The sequence below is a fragment of the Ranitomeya variabilis genome, chromosome 2 (genome assembly GCF_051348905.1).
Source record: "Ranitomeya variabilis isolate aRanVar5 chromosome 2, aRanVar5.hap1, whole genome shotgun sequence".
Taxonomy (NCBI): domain Eukaryota; kingdom Metazoa; phylum Chordata; class Amphibia; order Anura; family Dendrobatidae; genus Ranitomeya; species Ranitomeya variabilis.
The window spans coordinates 440143072-440161279 of record NC_135233.1 but is presented as its reverse complement, the minus strand read 5'-3'; the positions used below and the strand labels follow the sequence as shown (position 1 = coordinate 440161279).

Genomic DNA, 18208 nt, shown 5'->3' with positions numbered 1-18208 from the left:
CAGAAATAAAAAGCTATGGCAGGCATGAGCTGGTGTAAATTGACACTATAAATTCAGCCATAAATTACAATAAATTTTGACAAGCCTTGTTTGACCCCGCCCCTTCCTCCATGCTCCTCCCACTTTTAAGAAAAATTATGCAGAAGGGTAAAAAGTTGCAAATTATGGCTTGCACAATAATTTTCAACTTTTTTTACACCAGTTTTTTAGCATAAAAAATATAATAAAAAATATTCCCCAATGTATTTACCTTTGAAAACTGGACAACATACTTAGGAAAACTTTTTCTTATTTTATTTTTAGTCATTTTTCAGTTTCTAGAGGGAATGAGACAGAAAACTATCAGCTTTCTCTAATCTCTTTTTCCAGCCCAGCAAAGCCTTATTTTTCATTTTTCAATGTATTTAAAAAATTTTTCATTTTAATCTTAAACTCTAAATAATGCAGGTAACCCAAGCATATAAAGCTTGCCAAACCCACGCCCTTTGAATAGAGAAAGGTTCATCCCCAAAAATGTAAAAAAATTTTTTTTCTAAAATTCACATTTTTTATATTTTAGTTTCCCCCCCCCCTGGTATTTTGGTTTAGTTCTTATGCTCTATGTTCTGTATTCTCATGAAACTTTTGCTTTTTTTATGTTGACTTCTTTCTGATATGATAATTGTTTACCCTGCTGAGTTCAATATGCTCCAAGACCTCAGGGGGTGCGAAAAATGGTCTGACGCAAAAATGTAATTATGGCTCACACAGTATGGTTGGGTTGAATTGTCCATGAACGATATAATCCTAACGTCATCTTTATGTATACCTTGTGTGAGCGCATATGGAATACATATCTCCCGCTGGAAGTGGCATACAGATGTACGCAGGTTTTTTGGCTAGTGAATGAGCACAGGTGGTTTGTAATGCAAAAAAGTTGCAAGATTAACGTTTATGATCTTCAAATCCTTCTGTTTGATGCAAACAATTACAAGTACGGTGATGCAGTAAAGACGCCAATGATCCGCACTGGAAAGGTGCACTTATTTATTACAACAGTTACTACTCATTGATAATATGCAGGAACTATAGCCAGGCTGAGAAAGAGACAGCAAAATAATAAAGAACCTGCAAGTCTTAAAAAAATAAGCGAAATCTCTTCTGCAAGGAATGTATCCATTTATGTATTGGGATAGATAGATAATAGATAAATAGATAGATAATAGATAAATAGATAGATAATAGATAGATAATAGATAAATAGATAGATAATAGATAATAGATAGATAGATAGATAGATAATAGATAAATAGATAATAGATAATTGATAAATAGATAGATAATAGATAGATAGATAGATAGATAGAAAATAGATAGATAGATAGATAGATAGATAGATAGAGATAGATAATACATACATGATAGATAGATAGATAGATAGATAGATAGATAGATAGATAGATACTAGATAGATAGATAATAGATAGATAAATAGATACATGATAGATAGATGATTGATAGATATTGATGCAACAGCAGCAGCTACACCAATCTGTTAGTTTGCTACAATGTATCAATATGAGCTTTTCTTAGATTCTTTGTGGATAAATATTGGATGGATGGATATTAGTATGGACTTTTTAGTTCTTGATCCTTTGCTTGCATATCTTTGTGAGTACAAATAATGTTTCTCTTTCTGATAAGTAAAATTGTCGTCTATGAAAATTAAGATTACGCACATTTAGGGCTTATTCACACATCAATATTTTGCATCAGTGTTTGTATACCAAAACCAGGAGTGGAACTTACAGAGTAAAACTATAATTGAAGCATTGACAACTGATCTGTGTTTTGGAGACACTCCTGGTTTTGGCTTACAAATACTGATAAAATATACTGCTGTGTGAATAAAGCCTTAGAAAGATTTCCATGAATCTTTAAATCCTGATACACTTGTATGAGATAATGATTATTTAAAAAAAATTGAACCCAAAATTTATATAGACGTAAATAATGAATAATATATAATAAATATAGAAAATGAACTTGTTCTGAGACATGACTGAATTAAAGAAATGTCATCAGTTTAATAAAAACTAATTTGATTTCTGTGACATTTCTAATTATGACACTATCAATATGATACATAGTGACATTAATTGATATGTAATAATAATAATAATAATAATAATAATAATACGGGATAAAATCAGTCACCAGAATGAATGAAAAGAAAAAAATTGTAATAGATTACAGAAAATAGTGGCCTCCAACCTGTGGCTCTCCAGATGTTGCAGAACTACAACTCTCAGTATGACCTGACTGCCGTAGGCGCTTATAGTTTCCCACAAGTTGGAGACCACTAGTCTACATTTTAATGTCACCACAACCCTAATTCAAAACAAATTCAAGAAGAAAGTCGCGGGTCTTAGTTTTATTATGCACAAACTATTAACAAAAGTTTGATTTTTTTACTTTCAGAATTTCTCTTTTTTTTCATTATTTCAATCATAGCTTTAAAACAGAAAAAAAAGTGTTAAAAATATCAACATATTTAAACTAAAATAAATTATAAAACACTAAATTAGGAGTTTAAAAGTTATGTTTTCATGTACATAATAATTCACTTTATTTAATTAGATCTTGTAAAATCAAACAACATGGCGGCGTTAATATTGGAGATTTTTATTGCAATATTTATTTTCTGTAAAAAATAAAGATCTCTGACCAGGTATACTACTTCTATAGGACTAGATCTACTGCCCAACATCTTTAATTAAAAACAACAGTATGTATATGGGTTATGCTGTAATTTTTTGTCCTGTAGTCAGGTCCACATAAAAAAAAATTAAAGAAAATTTGTAAAAATTGCTAAAATTTTGGTCACTCGTGTCATTGTGGCTTGACAAGACTCAAGTAGCAGGTCTCAGTCCATTTTTATGTTTTATTTATATTTCCTCATAATTCCTTTTTTTTTTTTTTTTACATTAAATAGATATGAATTGAATGTGTTAATGTTTAAATAATTAAAAATGATATAAAGCCTCCATTGAAAAAACAAAAAAAGCTACAGATAGACATTAAAGAAAACCCAGCCTAATACATCACACTTTCTTCTGTCAAGTTACAAGTCAAAGATGTCACAATATTTCACATAATGTGGCAGATCATGAAAATAATTTATGATAATTGACATGAATATGGGTCTATAAATTTTACGTTTCAGACAACTAAAGTATGTTGATTCTTTTGTCCTGTAATATTTCTTTTTTAACATTTTGATTGATTTTTAACTTTTATGGGGTTCCAAAACATTTTATTTTTCAACCATTTTTTTTTTTGTATATTAAAAAAAGTGTTTTCTTAGGGCACAACATCGCTAGTGTTGTTTTTGGCAGTATGTCTTTTGATGACTGCAAACTGATTCGCTTTGGCAGCTGTTGTTCTATAGGTCTTCAACTAATGCATTTCGCAAAAAAACATTTTCCAAAAATCTGTTGTTTAGATTCACTGTTACTCTAATGAAGATTTTTTTTAAAACATTTTTTTCTTTTTTTGGGGGGGACAAAGGGGATATTTAAGTGACTAGTACATAATTTTGTATTGATGTAGATTGTTCTTAGAAAATAAGATTAGGAAAACTTTGTTACAGGATGAAAAGTATAGTGAATCATGGAATGTATCAGCAAAGTAAGAGAAAAAAAATATCAAAATTTGGTAGTTCTTTGAAGTCTGCTCAGACTGAAGAAGGGGATGTAATAAGGAATGTCTCGGATAAATCAACCCATATAAGTTGAAGACCCAAAAACATTTTACACAAATAAATAAGAATTGTGAAATAAAAAAAACAAACATTATATTCAGTTCTATGATAAACAAACATGCATCTGATTGATGTTTTTCAATCGGTTACCCTTGGTTTTTAAAGAAAGAAAAGAAAAGGGATTGTAAGAATAAACAAACAAAAAAACAGTAAGAAAAGACCCCTCTTGCCCTCACTATAGGGGGTTATAGAACAATCAGTATCAAGGGTTCATCTGATAAGAAATAAGACTCTCTTCTATAATGAAGTCAGAAATATTAAAAATTAAACAATAGAAGCAAAGTCTCTAACATCTCGATTCAGGAAATGGAATTTTTGAAAGAGATGGCGCTGATAGTAAAAGGTCATTAAAGTCTAGAATAAGCCATGAGGATTCTAGTATCTAAATGTCTGACATCAAGAGGGAAAGCCTGAAAATACCAGAAAAATGCTGGTAAACAGGTTTTGGTGAGAATATCCTATAGTTATGTAAAGAGCGGTTCTAAAACCGTATATGATTGCGACTCAATGTCACCCATATAGTAAGCAGCTGATGGATTTTATAGAAGATTGATGCGTATGTTTTATATGTTCAGAATGGAGTCACACAGTGTTTTGCAGCATTTTCTTTAGCTTTTTAATCCAATTAATAAGTGACAAATCACTGCCCTGAGATATTACTCCAAGTCCAATGCAAATCATTGCCTGCATATGCTAAGTTTTATTTTATTTGTAATTTTTGTGGCATTTTTGAGGTTTGCGGCCTTTTTTCACAACGCAGGTTGCTCAAGGCATGGCGGGTGTAAGCCGTTTTTTAACTTCTCAAGGCATTTCTAGAGGATTTAAGAAAAAAAATACATATTACAAGAATTAACACTTGAAATTCAAAAAGTTTTTAGGCCTCATTTCCAGTTATCTGACCATTCAACAAGGGTGTTGTTTTTTTTCTCACTCCAGTGTGCAATAAAAACTGATGCATTCTTCCATCGAAAACTATGGGATCAGTCCACACATCATATTATTATTATTATTATTATTATTATTATTATTATTATTATTATTACACATCTGTTGTTGCCATAGACCCTTCAAGGAGCCGGATCAATAAATGTAACATGTTGCTTTTTTTTTTTTCGACCTGGCCGGCTGTGAACGGACGCAGTTTTAACATCAGTTGTGAGTAGTTGAGGCACAGAAAAATGGATCCTCATAGTGTGGATGAATGGAAACCCAAACTTACAAGCTTTTATAAAATATATATATTGTATAAAGGAGACCTGAAAATAAGTGAAATTACTTGAAACTTTTTTTTTTTTTTTAATAACTTTTTGTAACCAGTTAACTAATCAGGCAAATAAAATAATAATAATAATAATAATAATAATAATAATAATAATAATAAAATATTTTTAATAAAAAAAAAATCAAATAAATTGGTTACACTTGAAAAAAAAAAACCACCAGGTGTGAAAAGCATCACTTGATTGACCATCTGTTCAAAATGCAAGTCTTAATTACATTTTCATCAATTCCATTTCTCACACAATTTAGTTTATTTAACCATAATTAGCAACCAACTTTTTTTTTCAATAAAAACTATTTTTGGACATTAAATATTAAGTACAATATTCTGTTTATTATTATTATTATTTATTTCTATATAGTGTAAAATAATTAAAAAAAAAATAGCATTAATTATTTTTTTGTATCAATATTCACTGCATAGGGGTCAAATATTTAAATTGAGCCTGTCTGCAGCAGTTTATGCAACAATGACATTTTGGCCATCAAGAATATTATCCAGAAAAATACAATTTTAATAAAACACTTGTACAATAAGTAAATAAAATAGAAATAAACCTAGATGCTTGTTACTTTTGGAGTCTGGACTGCTGCAGACTTCTCCCAATGAACCTGTCAATGTCTTCTAGGACTCCTTTGTAATCTATAGTCAGCTTTCTGCATGGACTGGAGCACATTTTAGCAATATGAAAACTGTCTGATCCAAATCCAGAGGGATATATATATATATATTTTTTTTTTGTTCCTTTGTTAAATCGGAAGCAGTTTTCTTGCCCCAATAAATAATCTGAGCATTTGAAGGACAGATTTAAAGCTTCATCCCTTTTTTTTGGATGATGTGAGATTATTTTATGGCTGACCTATTAATGAGCAGAGAGGAGGCTGGGAGGGCACTAAACACAGAGGAGACCAGATAATTATTTGCAGTATCTTCATGGATAAGAATTGCTGGAATAAAATAAAAGTAATTGTGTCCATATGAATCGGTAATAAATAATCTCATGGCGATTTATTTACTAGCAGATACTAACACGATTCTGGGATATTCCAATTAAATTGTCTGCACCTTCCACCTGTCTGGAAACTTTTTTTTTTTTAATCCTTATTTTTGACTTATGGTGGATTCATCCTCAGGGGCTTTTATCGATTTCACTCCTTGCCTCCCCCCCTTGATCTGAATATAAAGACTAAATCTAAATGTTGCCATAAAATTGCACAAATTCTTGCCCCCTCTCCTAATGGAAAATTAATGTGCATTAATTGTATCTAAATTAGTTTTCTGTGCAATTTATTGAAAATCCTATTCATGCCCTTATTTGTTGCTGCACTGATTTATATTACATAGATATATTAGGTTTGCAAAGAAGATATTTTGTTCCTGGATATTTGTGCAGAAAGCAATTAATTTCTTGCTCTATGTTTGCACAGAACACAGATCGGTAAAATTAACCAGTTGATCAGGGTCCACAAATTCCACAATTGCTCAATAAATTATATGGCTGCTTTTAAGTTTATGGCTTCTAAAGTAGTTACTGACCCCAAGGGCAGGGGTGGATGGGTTTATATACCCCCCTATGTGAGCAGAGAGCTGTGCAAGAGCAGAAGACTGGAGATGGAAGAACATCTAGATGTAAACTTTTACACATACATTTTAGGTTTGTTCATTCAGTCATCATCTCCAATTTTTGGCTCTCCAGTTGTTGCGAAATTACAATTGACCTGTACATGCTGAGAGTTGTAGTTGTGCAAAAGCTGGAAAGCCACAGGTTGGAGAGGACTGATCCATAAAATCCATTGCACATTATTTGTAGTGGTTGATAGATCATACTGATGGATTAGATGACAAATTGCAGTTTCCTAACAGCCTGAAAAGCCATGATATTTAGATGATCTATTGTGTAGGATACAATAATTATATATATATATATATATATATATATATATATATATATATATATATATATATATATATGTATTGGCTATATTATAGAAATATAGTACATATATAGGCTAATATATATATATATATATATATATATATATATATATATATATATATATATATATATATATGCACACACACAAACCTCATCATACTGTTCAATGGGGGAACGAATGACATATCTGTAGCAGGATGCCCATCAGTCACTTTCCATAGGCCCCTCTGCAGCACAGTGACCTCTGTCAATAAGACACAAGCCTCATCCAGTACAAACACCCCACAGGGTTCTCTACTCCTTGAATTACATTTAATCCTCATTAATTTTAAGGACACAATAAGAGACTCTGTAAATGTGTCTAATCCAAGATAAAAGGGGCAGGAAAATGAAAGCTGGTGTAAAATTAGTACCCGGAGTAACTTGTGCAAATTAAAAGTTCACAGGGGATTAAGAGTAGTAGTATTATTAGACCGAATAAATAATACCTAAAAATAAAGAGCGATCGTCACCACTGGGGATTATGACCGTGTTATGATTGGGGCATCACTATAATGCGGCTTCTGTAGATCTCCATGTAGTCGGACAGTGATGGATATAATAAACTTCATTAATGTAATAATGCAAACTCTCCCCCAACCAAAATACACCTATCTGACTTTGCTCGTGCCATCTCACACAATTCGTCAATTACTCATGGCTGTTGTAGGATTTGGGGGCTTTGTAGCTAAATTTAAGGTGAATTATAAAGTCACTAAAACATCAAATATATTATATATACACATACATATAGACACACATATTTTTTATAATATATTCTACACATTATATATATTTATATAGAATGCATATTTAGATCTCACGCAGAAAACTCTGTTCGTTGCATTAACAAAGTATAACCCTAGGCTGCAGTCTTGCCTTACATCACTATATAAAATGCATTCTATCCATCTATCATATAATATCTTTATCTATCTACTTATATCTATGTATTGTCTATTATCTTTCTTTTTTTCGAATATCTACCAAGTTATTTTTCTGTCTACAGTAGCTATCTACCTACCAATCCATCCCACATATCGATGGATTTATCTATCTATCTATCTATCTATCTATCTATCTATCTATCTATCTATCATCTATCTATCTATCTCTATCCATCTATCCCCCATATCTATCTATTATCTATTATCTATCGATCTATCATCTATCCCTCAAATGTATTATCTATCTCTATCCATCTATCCCCCATATCTATTATCTATCTATCTATCTATCTATCTATCTATCTATCTATCTATCTATCTATCTATCTATCTATCTATTATCTATCCCCCATATCTATCTATTATCTATCATCTACCTATTATCTATCATCTATCTATATATCTCTCTATTATTTATCTACTATCTATCGATCTATCATCTATCCCCCATATCTATCTATCTCTATCCATCTATCCCCATATCTATTATCTGTATATTATATATCCCCATATCTATTATCTGTATATTATCTATCCCCCATATCTATTATCTATATATTATCTATCCCCCATATCTATTATCTATATATTATCTATCCCCCATATCTATTATCTATATATTATCTATCCCCATATCTATTATCTGTATATTATCTATCCCCCATATCTATTATCTATATATCTATCCCCCATATCTATTATCTATATATTATCTATCCCCATATCTATTATCTGTATATTATCTGTCCCCCATATCTATTATCTATATATTATCTATCCCCCATATCTATTATCTATATATTATCTATCCCCCATATCTATTATCTATATATTATCTATCCCCCATAGCTATCTATCTCTATCCATCTATCCCCCATATCTATGATCTATATATTATCTATCCCCCATATCTATTACCTATCTACCTACTGACCCATCCCTCATATCCATCCATCCTTTCTCCAATCCTTGAGCATGGCTATGGTGATCTCTTACCGTAGCAAGGAATGAGGGGGTCTCCAGGGCTGTCTTGCAGTTTCAGGCTGTCTGTAGGAGACTTGCAGGAGCTGTTCTGCATGTAGATGTGAGGCTGCTGTTGTGGCTGGCTGTGGTGAGACTGGTACTTGGTGAAGGAGCCTTGCTGTTGTTGTTGCTGTTGCTGCTGCTGTTGTTGCTGTTGCTGCTGCTCGCTGGTGTTGCCATCCAAAGACTGGCACTCCTGCTGGAAGGAGCCCCTGGACTTGTCTCCAAAGCCTTGTCCTTTGCTGGCCAGGAAAGCAGGACTAAACTTATCACTGGGCTGGAATGCCCTAAAAGGAGAACTCTGGAGCTCTCTGCCTTGCGTGGCCGGGCTGTAGTAACAATCCATGGCAGTGGCTTCACAATAAGACAAACATGGATCAGCATTCATTCCTAAAATAAAAGGCCCGATGTGTCCTGAATAGTTGGAGGGGCACCAGCTCTCTAGGAGTTTCTCCTCTAGCTCCCTCCCCCTCTACCTCTCCTCTGCTCTCTGGTTTCCTCTCTCACAAGTTCTTCTTCTCCTGGGTCTGGCTTGCTTTCTTCCCCCCTTCTCTGTGCTGACTTCTCCTCTGCCTCTTCCTCACTCCCTATGCTCTTCCTCTTCCCCTCGTCTCTCTCCTCCTTTCTCTCGGAGATCTCTGGAGATTTGCTCTTGGTACCTTTCTCCTCGTCCAGATACAAGATGCTCCTCACTGTCTCTCCCCCAAACCCAACAATCCTCCTCAGTCAAGTTAATAAGAGGGTGGTGACACAGGGGGGAGGTGGGGGGTATATGGACCATTAAACTTTCTCCATAAAAAAAGCCTTTTAGATAAAAATAAAGGAAAGGACACATGACATTAATGTAATTAGGAGGTGAATGTGGAATTGTGCGAGCAACACAAGGGTTTAGGGTCTGGACACACTTCATTTTCCATGGATTCGCTCTGTTCAGAAGGAGGTGTGTATATCTGAGCCCAGAGAGATGGTAATGTCTCTTTAAATGAAGGATCCTCCTCCCATATCCTTTTACCATAAGACAGAACATATACATATACACATATGACCATCATGTAAATTTTACAAAATTTTCAGCACCTCAAAGCAAGAAAGTATAAATCCAATACGAATAAAAGTAGTAAAACAATACTAAGATTTAGTTATTAAACTACCTAATTATGGGAAGGGGGTTGTTAACTCTAGATATATAGCACAGGACCCCTGCTGTACAGCCCTGCAATCCTGGGCTGGATATACATGTATACTGTGTATTCTACAAACCATGAGCATATTTTAGATATTTTATACTATCACTTTATATTTTAGCATCTATATTACATGCTAGAATTTGCATGTTGGCAATTTTGGGGTATTCCTTATCTACCAGGCATTGCCTACAATTGGAGTGTCTTGACTTTAGGATCTTGGAGGTTTTAGATAGAAAGCCCATTACACAGGTAGGAATACAATAAACATTTTCCCCCAGAAATGATGGATACAATTAATCGAATCAATTTCATACCCATATTCCTACCTAATTTTTATCCACAAAGAATCTAAGAAAGGCTCATATTGATACATTGTAACAAACAGAGAAATTGGTGCAGCTGCTGCAGCAGTCTTTATCTATCTCTATATCCATCCATCTATCCATGTATTTGTCCATTTACCTCTCTTCCTATCTATAGTATCCATCTATCCCACCTATCTATTTGTCCATTTACCTCTCTTTCTAGCTATAGTATCCATGCATCGAATGGAAAGACATATAGGAAATAGATTTGACATGGTTTCTTATACCTTGTAGTATTTTTTGTATATATCAGGATAATTATGATTACTGTTGTTTTTATACTATTACTATTATTATCTCTATTCAATCAAAACCCAAAAGCACATTTTTCCCCATCACTAGACACATTTTAGGACAGACCCACAATGATGCACCCCAAAAAGAACCGCACAGAAATGCCAGTGATCCTCCATCCATGATCACTTCCAAGAAGCTCCTTCTTCGATCTCCATCCAAAAAGTTTTGTTACCTTAACGTTTTGTTAAGTAACTTTGTTTGACTTTCAATTTACTTCAAGTAAGTCATAATTCACTTTTGTAACTTCAACTGTGACTTTTAAGTTAAAAAGTGTTAAGTAACAGAAGCGCTGATGCTTGTAGTTCTTCAAGAACTCCAGCGCCCTCTAGTCGCAGTGTATCACAAGAACCTCTTAAAAGCCACATTAACCTTTTTTTCCCCACAGTTCATTAAAGCATTCGTTTCAAGGTAATAAATATTTGAGCTTTCCTAAAAGTTATGGATTCTTCCTAATAAAATTATTAAAGTGTCAATTAAAAAAAGAAAAAAAAAAGAATCACTTGGTTACTTTATTATCTGACCAGAGCCCAATGTCCCCAAGAGCTGACACTTCATTTATGGGGATGTCCCAGAGCCTTGACCAGGAGCTCAGCCAAAGAAAGCAGCTTTCAGCGAGCTCCATGTCTTATCCTCTTTACTGGCTGCTTAATTCAATCCTTATTTCTCCCAAGGTTTTCATAAAAACCAAATCAGATGGGGTTTCCTTGTTCCCAGGCTGCTGTGAAAGGGAGAGAAGAATGGAGACGATTCACCCAGCACTGGCAGCCATAGATCTCCTTCTCTGGGGTGAGTATTGCTGCCATCAACCAGCTCCAAAATACACCCCCAATACTGCAGAAACCTAGGGGGTGTCAGTTTCACTCCTTAATGTTCCTGATCTCACAAGCAGCCTCACTATATTATTATTATTTATTTATATAGCACCATTAATTCCAGGGTGCTGTACATGGGAAAAGGGCTTACATACAGAGTAATCAGTGCCATCTATGTGCTGGACTGCAGAGCTTGCAATCTATCTGCATCTTTGTACTAACCCATTGTGTATGCATTTTATTGACTTTCACCAGTGGCCTTTTCCATAACTACAACCTCCATCATGCTCTGATTGTGAAGTACAACAGCACACAGATAACTTATGTCTCCAGGGCATTATTTCCAGCCACTGATCTTATTGAACGATTCATTTCTGTTCCATGTACATTTATTGCGCCTTTGTCTCTTTTTACAAAACTATTGTCAACAAGAGACATTTGCTTTCCGTATTTGGTGCAATCTCTGCTTTGCTCTCTGACATTACTGTTGAAGCTTCTTTGATTGTTTGTCGCCGGAGCATGGAAATGGCGCAAAGTAAGACAGTAATGGAGATAATTGAGGGAAGACTCGGGCTTTACATAAGGAGGTGATTCCTGAGCTCAGGGCTGGAAGGAAGGAGATGAAGACGCGTCCTGTGCGCACTAATTAGATTTATGCATTAAATTAGTGACGAACTATGGAGCAAACTGCGTCTCATGAGCACAAAGTCGCTTTTATTTCTATGTTCTGTCTCTCCTGCAAAGATGAGATGCTGACAAGATAGAAAAGATTTATTACTGCAGATGAAAGGCGAGGAAAATCGATCCTTCATTGCATAATTATCCCATCCTTTTGTACAGGTGATGTAACATTTTAAATTAAGTAAAATGTTGTATTTATAGGGGATCTATCTATCTATCTAATCTCCTATCTATTACCTATCTATTTATCTATCATCTGTCTATCATCTATCTATTATCTATTTATCTATTATCTATCTATCTCCTATCTATCTATCTATCTATCTATCTATCTATCTATCTATCTATCTATCTATCTAATCTATCTATTATCTATCTATTTCTCTATCATCTATCTATTATCTATCTATCTATCTATCTCTTATCTATCTATCTATCTATCTATCTATCTATCTATCTATCTATCTATCTATCTATCTATCTATCAATTATCTATCTAACTTTCTATTATCTATCTAACTTTCTGTCTATCTCATATCTATCATTCTATCTCCTATCTATCTCCTATCTATTATCTATCAATTTATCTATTATGTATCTATATCCTATCTATCATCTATCTATAATCTATCATCTATCTATCTATATACCTATCATCTATATATCTATCTATCATCTATTATCCATAGATTATCTATCTATCTCTCTATCATCTATTATCTCTCTATCATCTAGCTCTCTATATATCTATAACCCTTCTGTCTAAAGTCAATATTAACCTATTATTAGATACAATTTTATCTGTATTTCTTTTTTATCTGTCAAACTATGTTTCTGTTCAAGTTGATATTTGCACAGATCTGGTGACACTTCCATTGTGCAGCTACATCAATCCTATCACCTTATTTCTTTTTGTCATTACACTTGTATTTCATCTATTTTCCTGCATTGTAAGGTACCCTAGAAAATTACACTTATGTGGAGTTAATATTAGTGCTATATAAAATCTATCTATCTAAAGTCCCCCCCCCCCAAAAAAAACCCAAAAAAAACAAAAACAGCAGTCCCCCACAAAGTGAAAAAAAACATATATCTCTATTTATCTATCTATCTATCTATATAAATATATATATATATATATATATATATATATATATATATATATATATATATATATAAAATGTGCCTTTATTAGTGCATATCCAACAGAAACATTTCAGCTCCCTCTGCAACCTTTTTTAAGGCTTGAGAAAGATTCCAAGAGGAACTGAATGTTGCTATTGGATATGCACTAATAAAGGCACTTTATATATTTTTTTCACTTAGTGGAGAAGTGCTGCTGTTTTTGGGGACTTTATCTATTGTAGACCTGGTTGATGTATGATTTGGATTCTGAATCCCCAGTATGCCAGTGCTACTTCTATCTATCATAGAACTTAAAAAAACATGTAAAAAATGAGGCATAGAAGATTCATAATGTGGCTATACTTATATGATCAAATATTTTTTGGAGAATAGTCCTGATGTGTATAAAATCCAACAATTTAATAGTTTTTTTTTTAAACAGTGTACAACACACATACACTACACATGTAATACTGTACACACGCTGACTTGTTTGCCATCTGAGAATATTTGCTTGTCAACCACTTGGATACATTGTGACATTCAATTATACATATTCTTTTTTTCAGTTTTTTCCCCCTCTATTTTGAGTGACCCTTGACATTAATCCTACATTTTGTCACATGACATGAACACATATGTAAAATAGCGACAATGTATCAATAATAGGGACACACAGACAATACAACACTCTAAATCATTCACCAGACACTCAATGCCTGCACACTCCACAAATGTGTCTCCCTCTCATGTATCTTAGTGCCAAGATCTGAAATACAATTAGAGGAGCTGTAAAGTTTTATATGTATAAACCTAGTCTAACTGGGCACACAAATCTGTTCTCAGTGTGTGTCATTCATTATGGCGCAGGTTTATGCACTATTATAATGTGACAAAGTGGTCATCTTCTAGATCTAAAAAAAAAGCATTATGTGATAGAAACAACTGGTGCAACATTGTAAATATCATATAAATCCAGCGCTATCTACTATACAACCAGTAAATATTATAAACTAGTGTACCATTGTGCAGAATACCCAACCAGTGCGACATGGTAAATCATAGAAACCTATCTGCTGCACAAACAGTAGACATTCTAAATAACTAATGTAACATTATACAGAACATACAACTAGTGCAACATGGCAAAAGCCAAAAGCAGGGCTACCTATAAGGTATACACACCCAGAAAAGCAATATTATATATATTATATATACACAGTGTAGATAATGCAAAACTAATGCTACATGATGAAGTCTACAAAGTCTAATCCATGCCTGGGGCCAAATTCATTATCACTCCATGTACTAAGTGGGTCCAGGTCCAGTTTTTATAGGGTGGGATGTACAGTCATTGACAGGAGGTGTTTATCTCTGTAGGGGTATGGTTGCCTTATTATAAGGAGAATAGCGGTTACTACATCCAGGAGTTTTATAATGGAAAACATTAGTGTCCAGTCCTATGTATGAATTGATGACAGCAGTAGGTCAAAGGCTTTATAAGATTTGGAAGCAGCAACTGTCCTGTGTATGTCGAGACAATAGTATCAAGTCTTAGAAGATGGGAACATTTGTTCCTAGACCAGTATGTGCAGAGATAACAGTATCAGGTCTAAGACTTTAGAAGATGTAAAGGAACAAAAAGAGCAAGGACAGTGGCCAGTCCATGGGTTCACAATGGGATCGGTAGTGTACCATCCTGTATAAGATGTGTAGAGAGCACTGGGATTTATCACTCCAAGGGACAACAGTGGGAACATAAATGTCCAACTTTTCAGTGGTGGAAAGACAGTTCCCAGTTCAGTGTTTTATAACATGAATAAACAGTAATGGGAACATAGGTGTACAGCCTTACATATGTGGAAGATATAGTGCAAGGTCCATTGAATTATAAGGTAAGGAAAAATTAAGTATATAAAATGAAGTGACATTGCCGGGTCCAGCACTTTGGAAAAAGTGGGAATATTAGTGTTCGATCTTATACAAGTAGTGATGTCAGTACCAGGTTCAGTGCTTTATAACATGTAGGAATGGGCATGGGAACATTGGCGTACAGCCCTATATATTAAGAATGAATAGAGCTAAGATAATTGAAAATGGGTAAATTACTCTACTGTCTTATATAAAAGATGCCAGGTCCAGCACTTTAGAAAATGTGAGATCATTAGTGTTCAATCCTATACAAGTAGTAATAATTGTACCAGGTGCTTTATAATATGTAGGAACAGCAATGGGAACAATTGTGCTCCTCACCAAGCCTAAGAATAATGCAGCTCACTTGGCTGTTTCCATATCTCTCAGACTATAATGGAGAATGTTACTTCTCCGCTGCACACAGGGGACCAATTCTGGTACTTTAGACCCTTCAAAAAACAATATGCAACATATAATCTTAAACATGATAAAATGCAGTCTCAGATTGAAAGAAAATATGGCATTAGATATCCAGTACTATGCTATTTTTATATTTTCTAAAATATATAAGTAATATAAGTTATAGTCATGTAAAGCGCCATGGAATAAATGGTGCTATAATAATAAATAATAATAATAATATATACTATACAATTATTTTAGTTTGTAGCACTTTTAAATTATATTATTTATTATATTATAATATATAATAATGTATATTATATTATGATATTTGTATTATTTGTTGTTATTTTATGTTTTTTTCCCCTTGTTTTTTTTATTTTATTTCCCATGATAAAACTTGTGATGTTACATTTTGCGTTATTTATTTGCAGAATATGTCTAATAGCCTTGTGGTAGGATAGCAGAGGCCTCCGCTAAATAGTTTAATCCAAGCAGCAAGTTCTATTTTCTTAACACCTGGTACTTAGAGGGCATCTTAAGTGCCTGGTGTTTTCCTATAATGTTGAGAGAAAATGAGTTGGGTTTTATCCACTGCCAAAACATATAGCAGCTTATGGCTGTAATTTCACATGGAATTCCATCTGCGGAAAAGTCAGAATAAGCAGATGGATGTAAGCGGGGGCTTGGGTTACCGCCATTTAGTGTCATTTACAAGAGGAGAATCTCTGTCATTTAGGGTCTCTTAAGACTTATGTTCTGCATGATCCTCCTATGGCATCCTCGAAATTTATTTTATGGTGTTGGATTTATTTTCATTTAGTGCCCAAAAGTATATCAGGTCAATTTTGATTCATTTAGAGGTTAAACTGATATTTGCATCTTGGAAAGTAGAGAGTCAACCAATAAGGCTGCAGTGAGACCTTCCTTAAAGTCCCAGTCAAATATTTTGTCAACTTGATAACTTTTGGAAAATTTTGGGTAACATAGATGCAATGACATTTCATCATACCGGTGTTTTCTCAGGCTGCAGAATGCACATCTGGCTAGATCTATAGTGATACAGAGAAGATGGAGGTATCACAGGTCTCTTTGTCTTCGTTCAGTAGACGGATCTAGTGCACCATTGATAAGTTTCATACTTCCTTGGTTTGACCTCCTACTAGGTCCAAAGAACAATAGAATTCCAAGAAGTCCGAGGCACCGAAAACTAATTATTGTATAAAACTTGACTTTTATTCCATAGTATTAAAAAATAGAACAATAGGAAGACAAGGCAACGTTTCAGCCATATCTGGCCTTTTCCCAAGCCTAGAAAATACAGCTATAATATATATTTTATAGGCTTCAAAAAGGCCAGATATGGCTGAAACATTGCCTTGTCTTCCTTATATTTTTTCTAATGCTATGGGATAAAAGTCAAGTTTTATAGAAGGAATACTCTTTGGTGCCTTGAGCTAATTGGAATTCTGGTTCCATTGTCTTTTCAGAATCCTAAAATGCTGGGTGACAAACAATCAACTGGTCATTGTGCAGCATTTTCACCTTGAAATAAGCAAACAGAAATATTATATTATATACACACACACATACATATATACACTGCTCAAAAAAATAAAGGGAACACTAAAATCCCACATCCTAGATATCACTGAATGAAATATTGCAGTTGTAAATCTTTATTAATTACATAGTGGAATGTGATGAGAACAATAAAACCTAGAAATGATCAATGTAAATCACAACTAATATCCTACGGAGGTCTGGAGTTGGAATGATGCTCAAAATCAGAGTGGAAAATGAAGTTACAGGCTAATCCAACTTCTGTGGAAATGCCTCAAGACAAGGAAATGATGCTCAGTGTTGTGTGTGGCCTCCACGTGCCTGTATGACCTCCCTACAACACCTGGGCATGCTCCTGATGAGGCGGCGGATGGTCTCCTGAGGGATCTCCTCCCAGACCTGGACTAAAGCATCCGCCAACTCCTGAACAGTCTGTGGTGCAACGTGACGTTGGTGGATGGTGCGAGACATGATGTCCCAGATGTGTTCAATCGGATTCAGGTCTGGGGAACGGGCGGGCCAGTCCATAGCTTCAATGCCTTCATCTTGCAGGAACTGCTGACACTCCAGCCACATGAGGTCTGGCATTGTCTTGCATTAGGAGGAACCCAGGGCCAACTGCACCAGTATATGGTCTTACAAGGTGTCTGAGGACCTCATCTCCGTACCTAATGGCAGTCAGGCTACCTCTGGCGAGCACATGGAGGGTTGTGCGGCCCTCCAAAGAAATGCTACACCATTCCTGACCCACTGCCAAACCGGTCATGCTGAAAGATGTTGCAGGCAGCAGATCGCTCTCCACAGCGTCTCCAGACTCTGTCACGTCTGTGACA

The 18208-nt window shown here is 34.4% G+C and overlaps 1 protein-coding gene across 1 annotated transcript in view; it reads right to left on the bottom strand.

Moving 5' to 3' along the window:
• Nucleotides 1-9712, bottom strand: part of ALX4 (ALX homeobox 4) — a 148011-nt gene extending 138299 nt beyond the window's left edge. Inside the window, exon 1 of the mRNA XM_077287075.1 lies at nt 9003-9712. Within this exon, the coding sequence (XP_077143190.1) occupies nt 9003-9417 (415 nt within the window). The 5' untranslated portion in view covers nt 9418-9712. The remainder of the gene's footprint in view (nt 1-9002) is intronic.
• Nucleotides 9713-18208: the final 8496 nt, after the last annotated feature.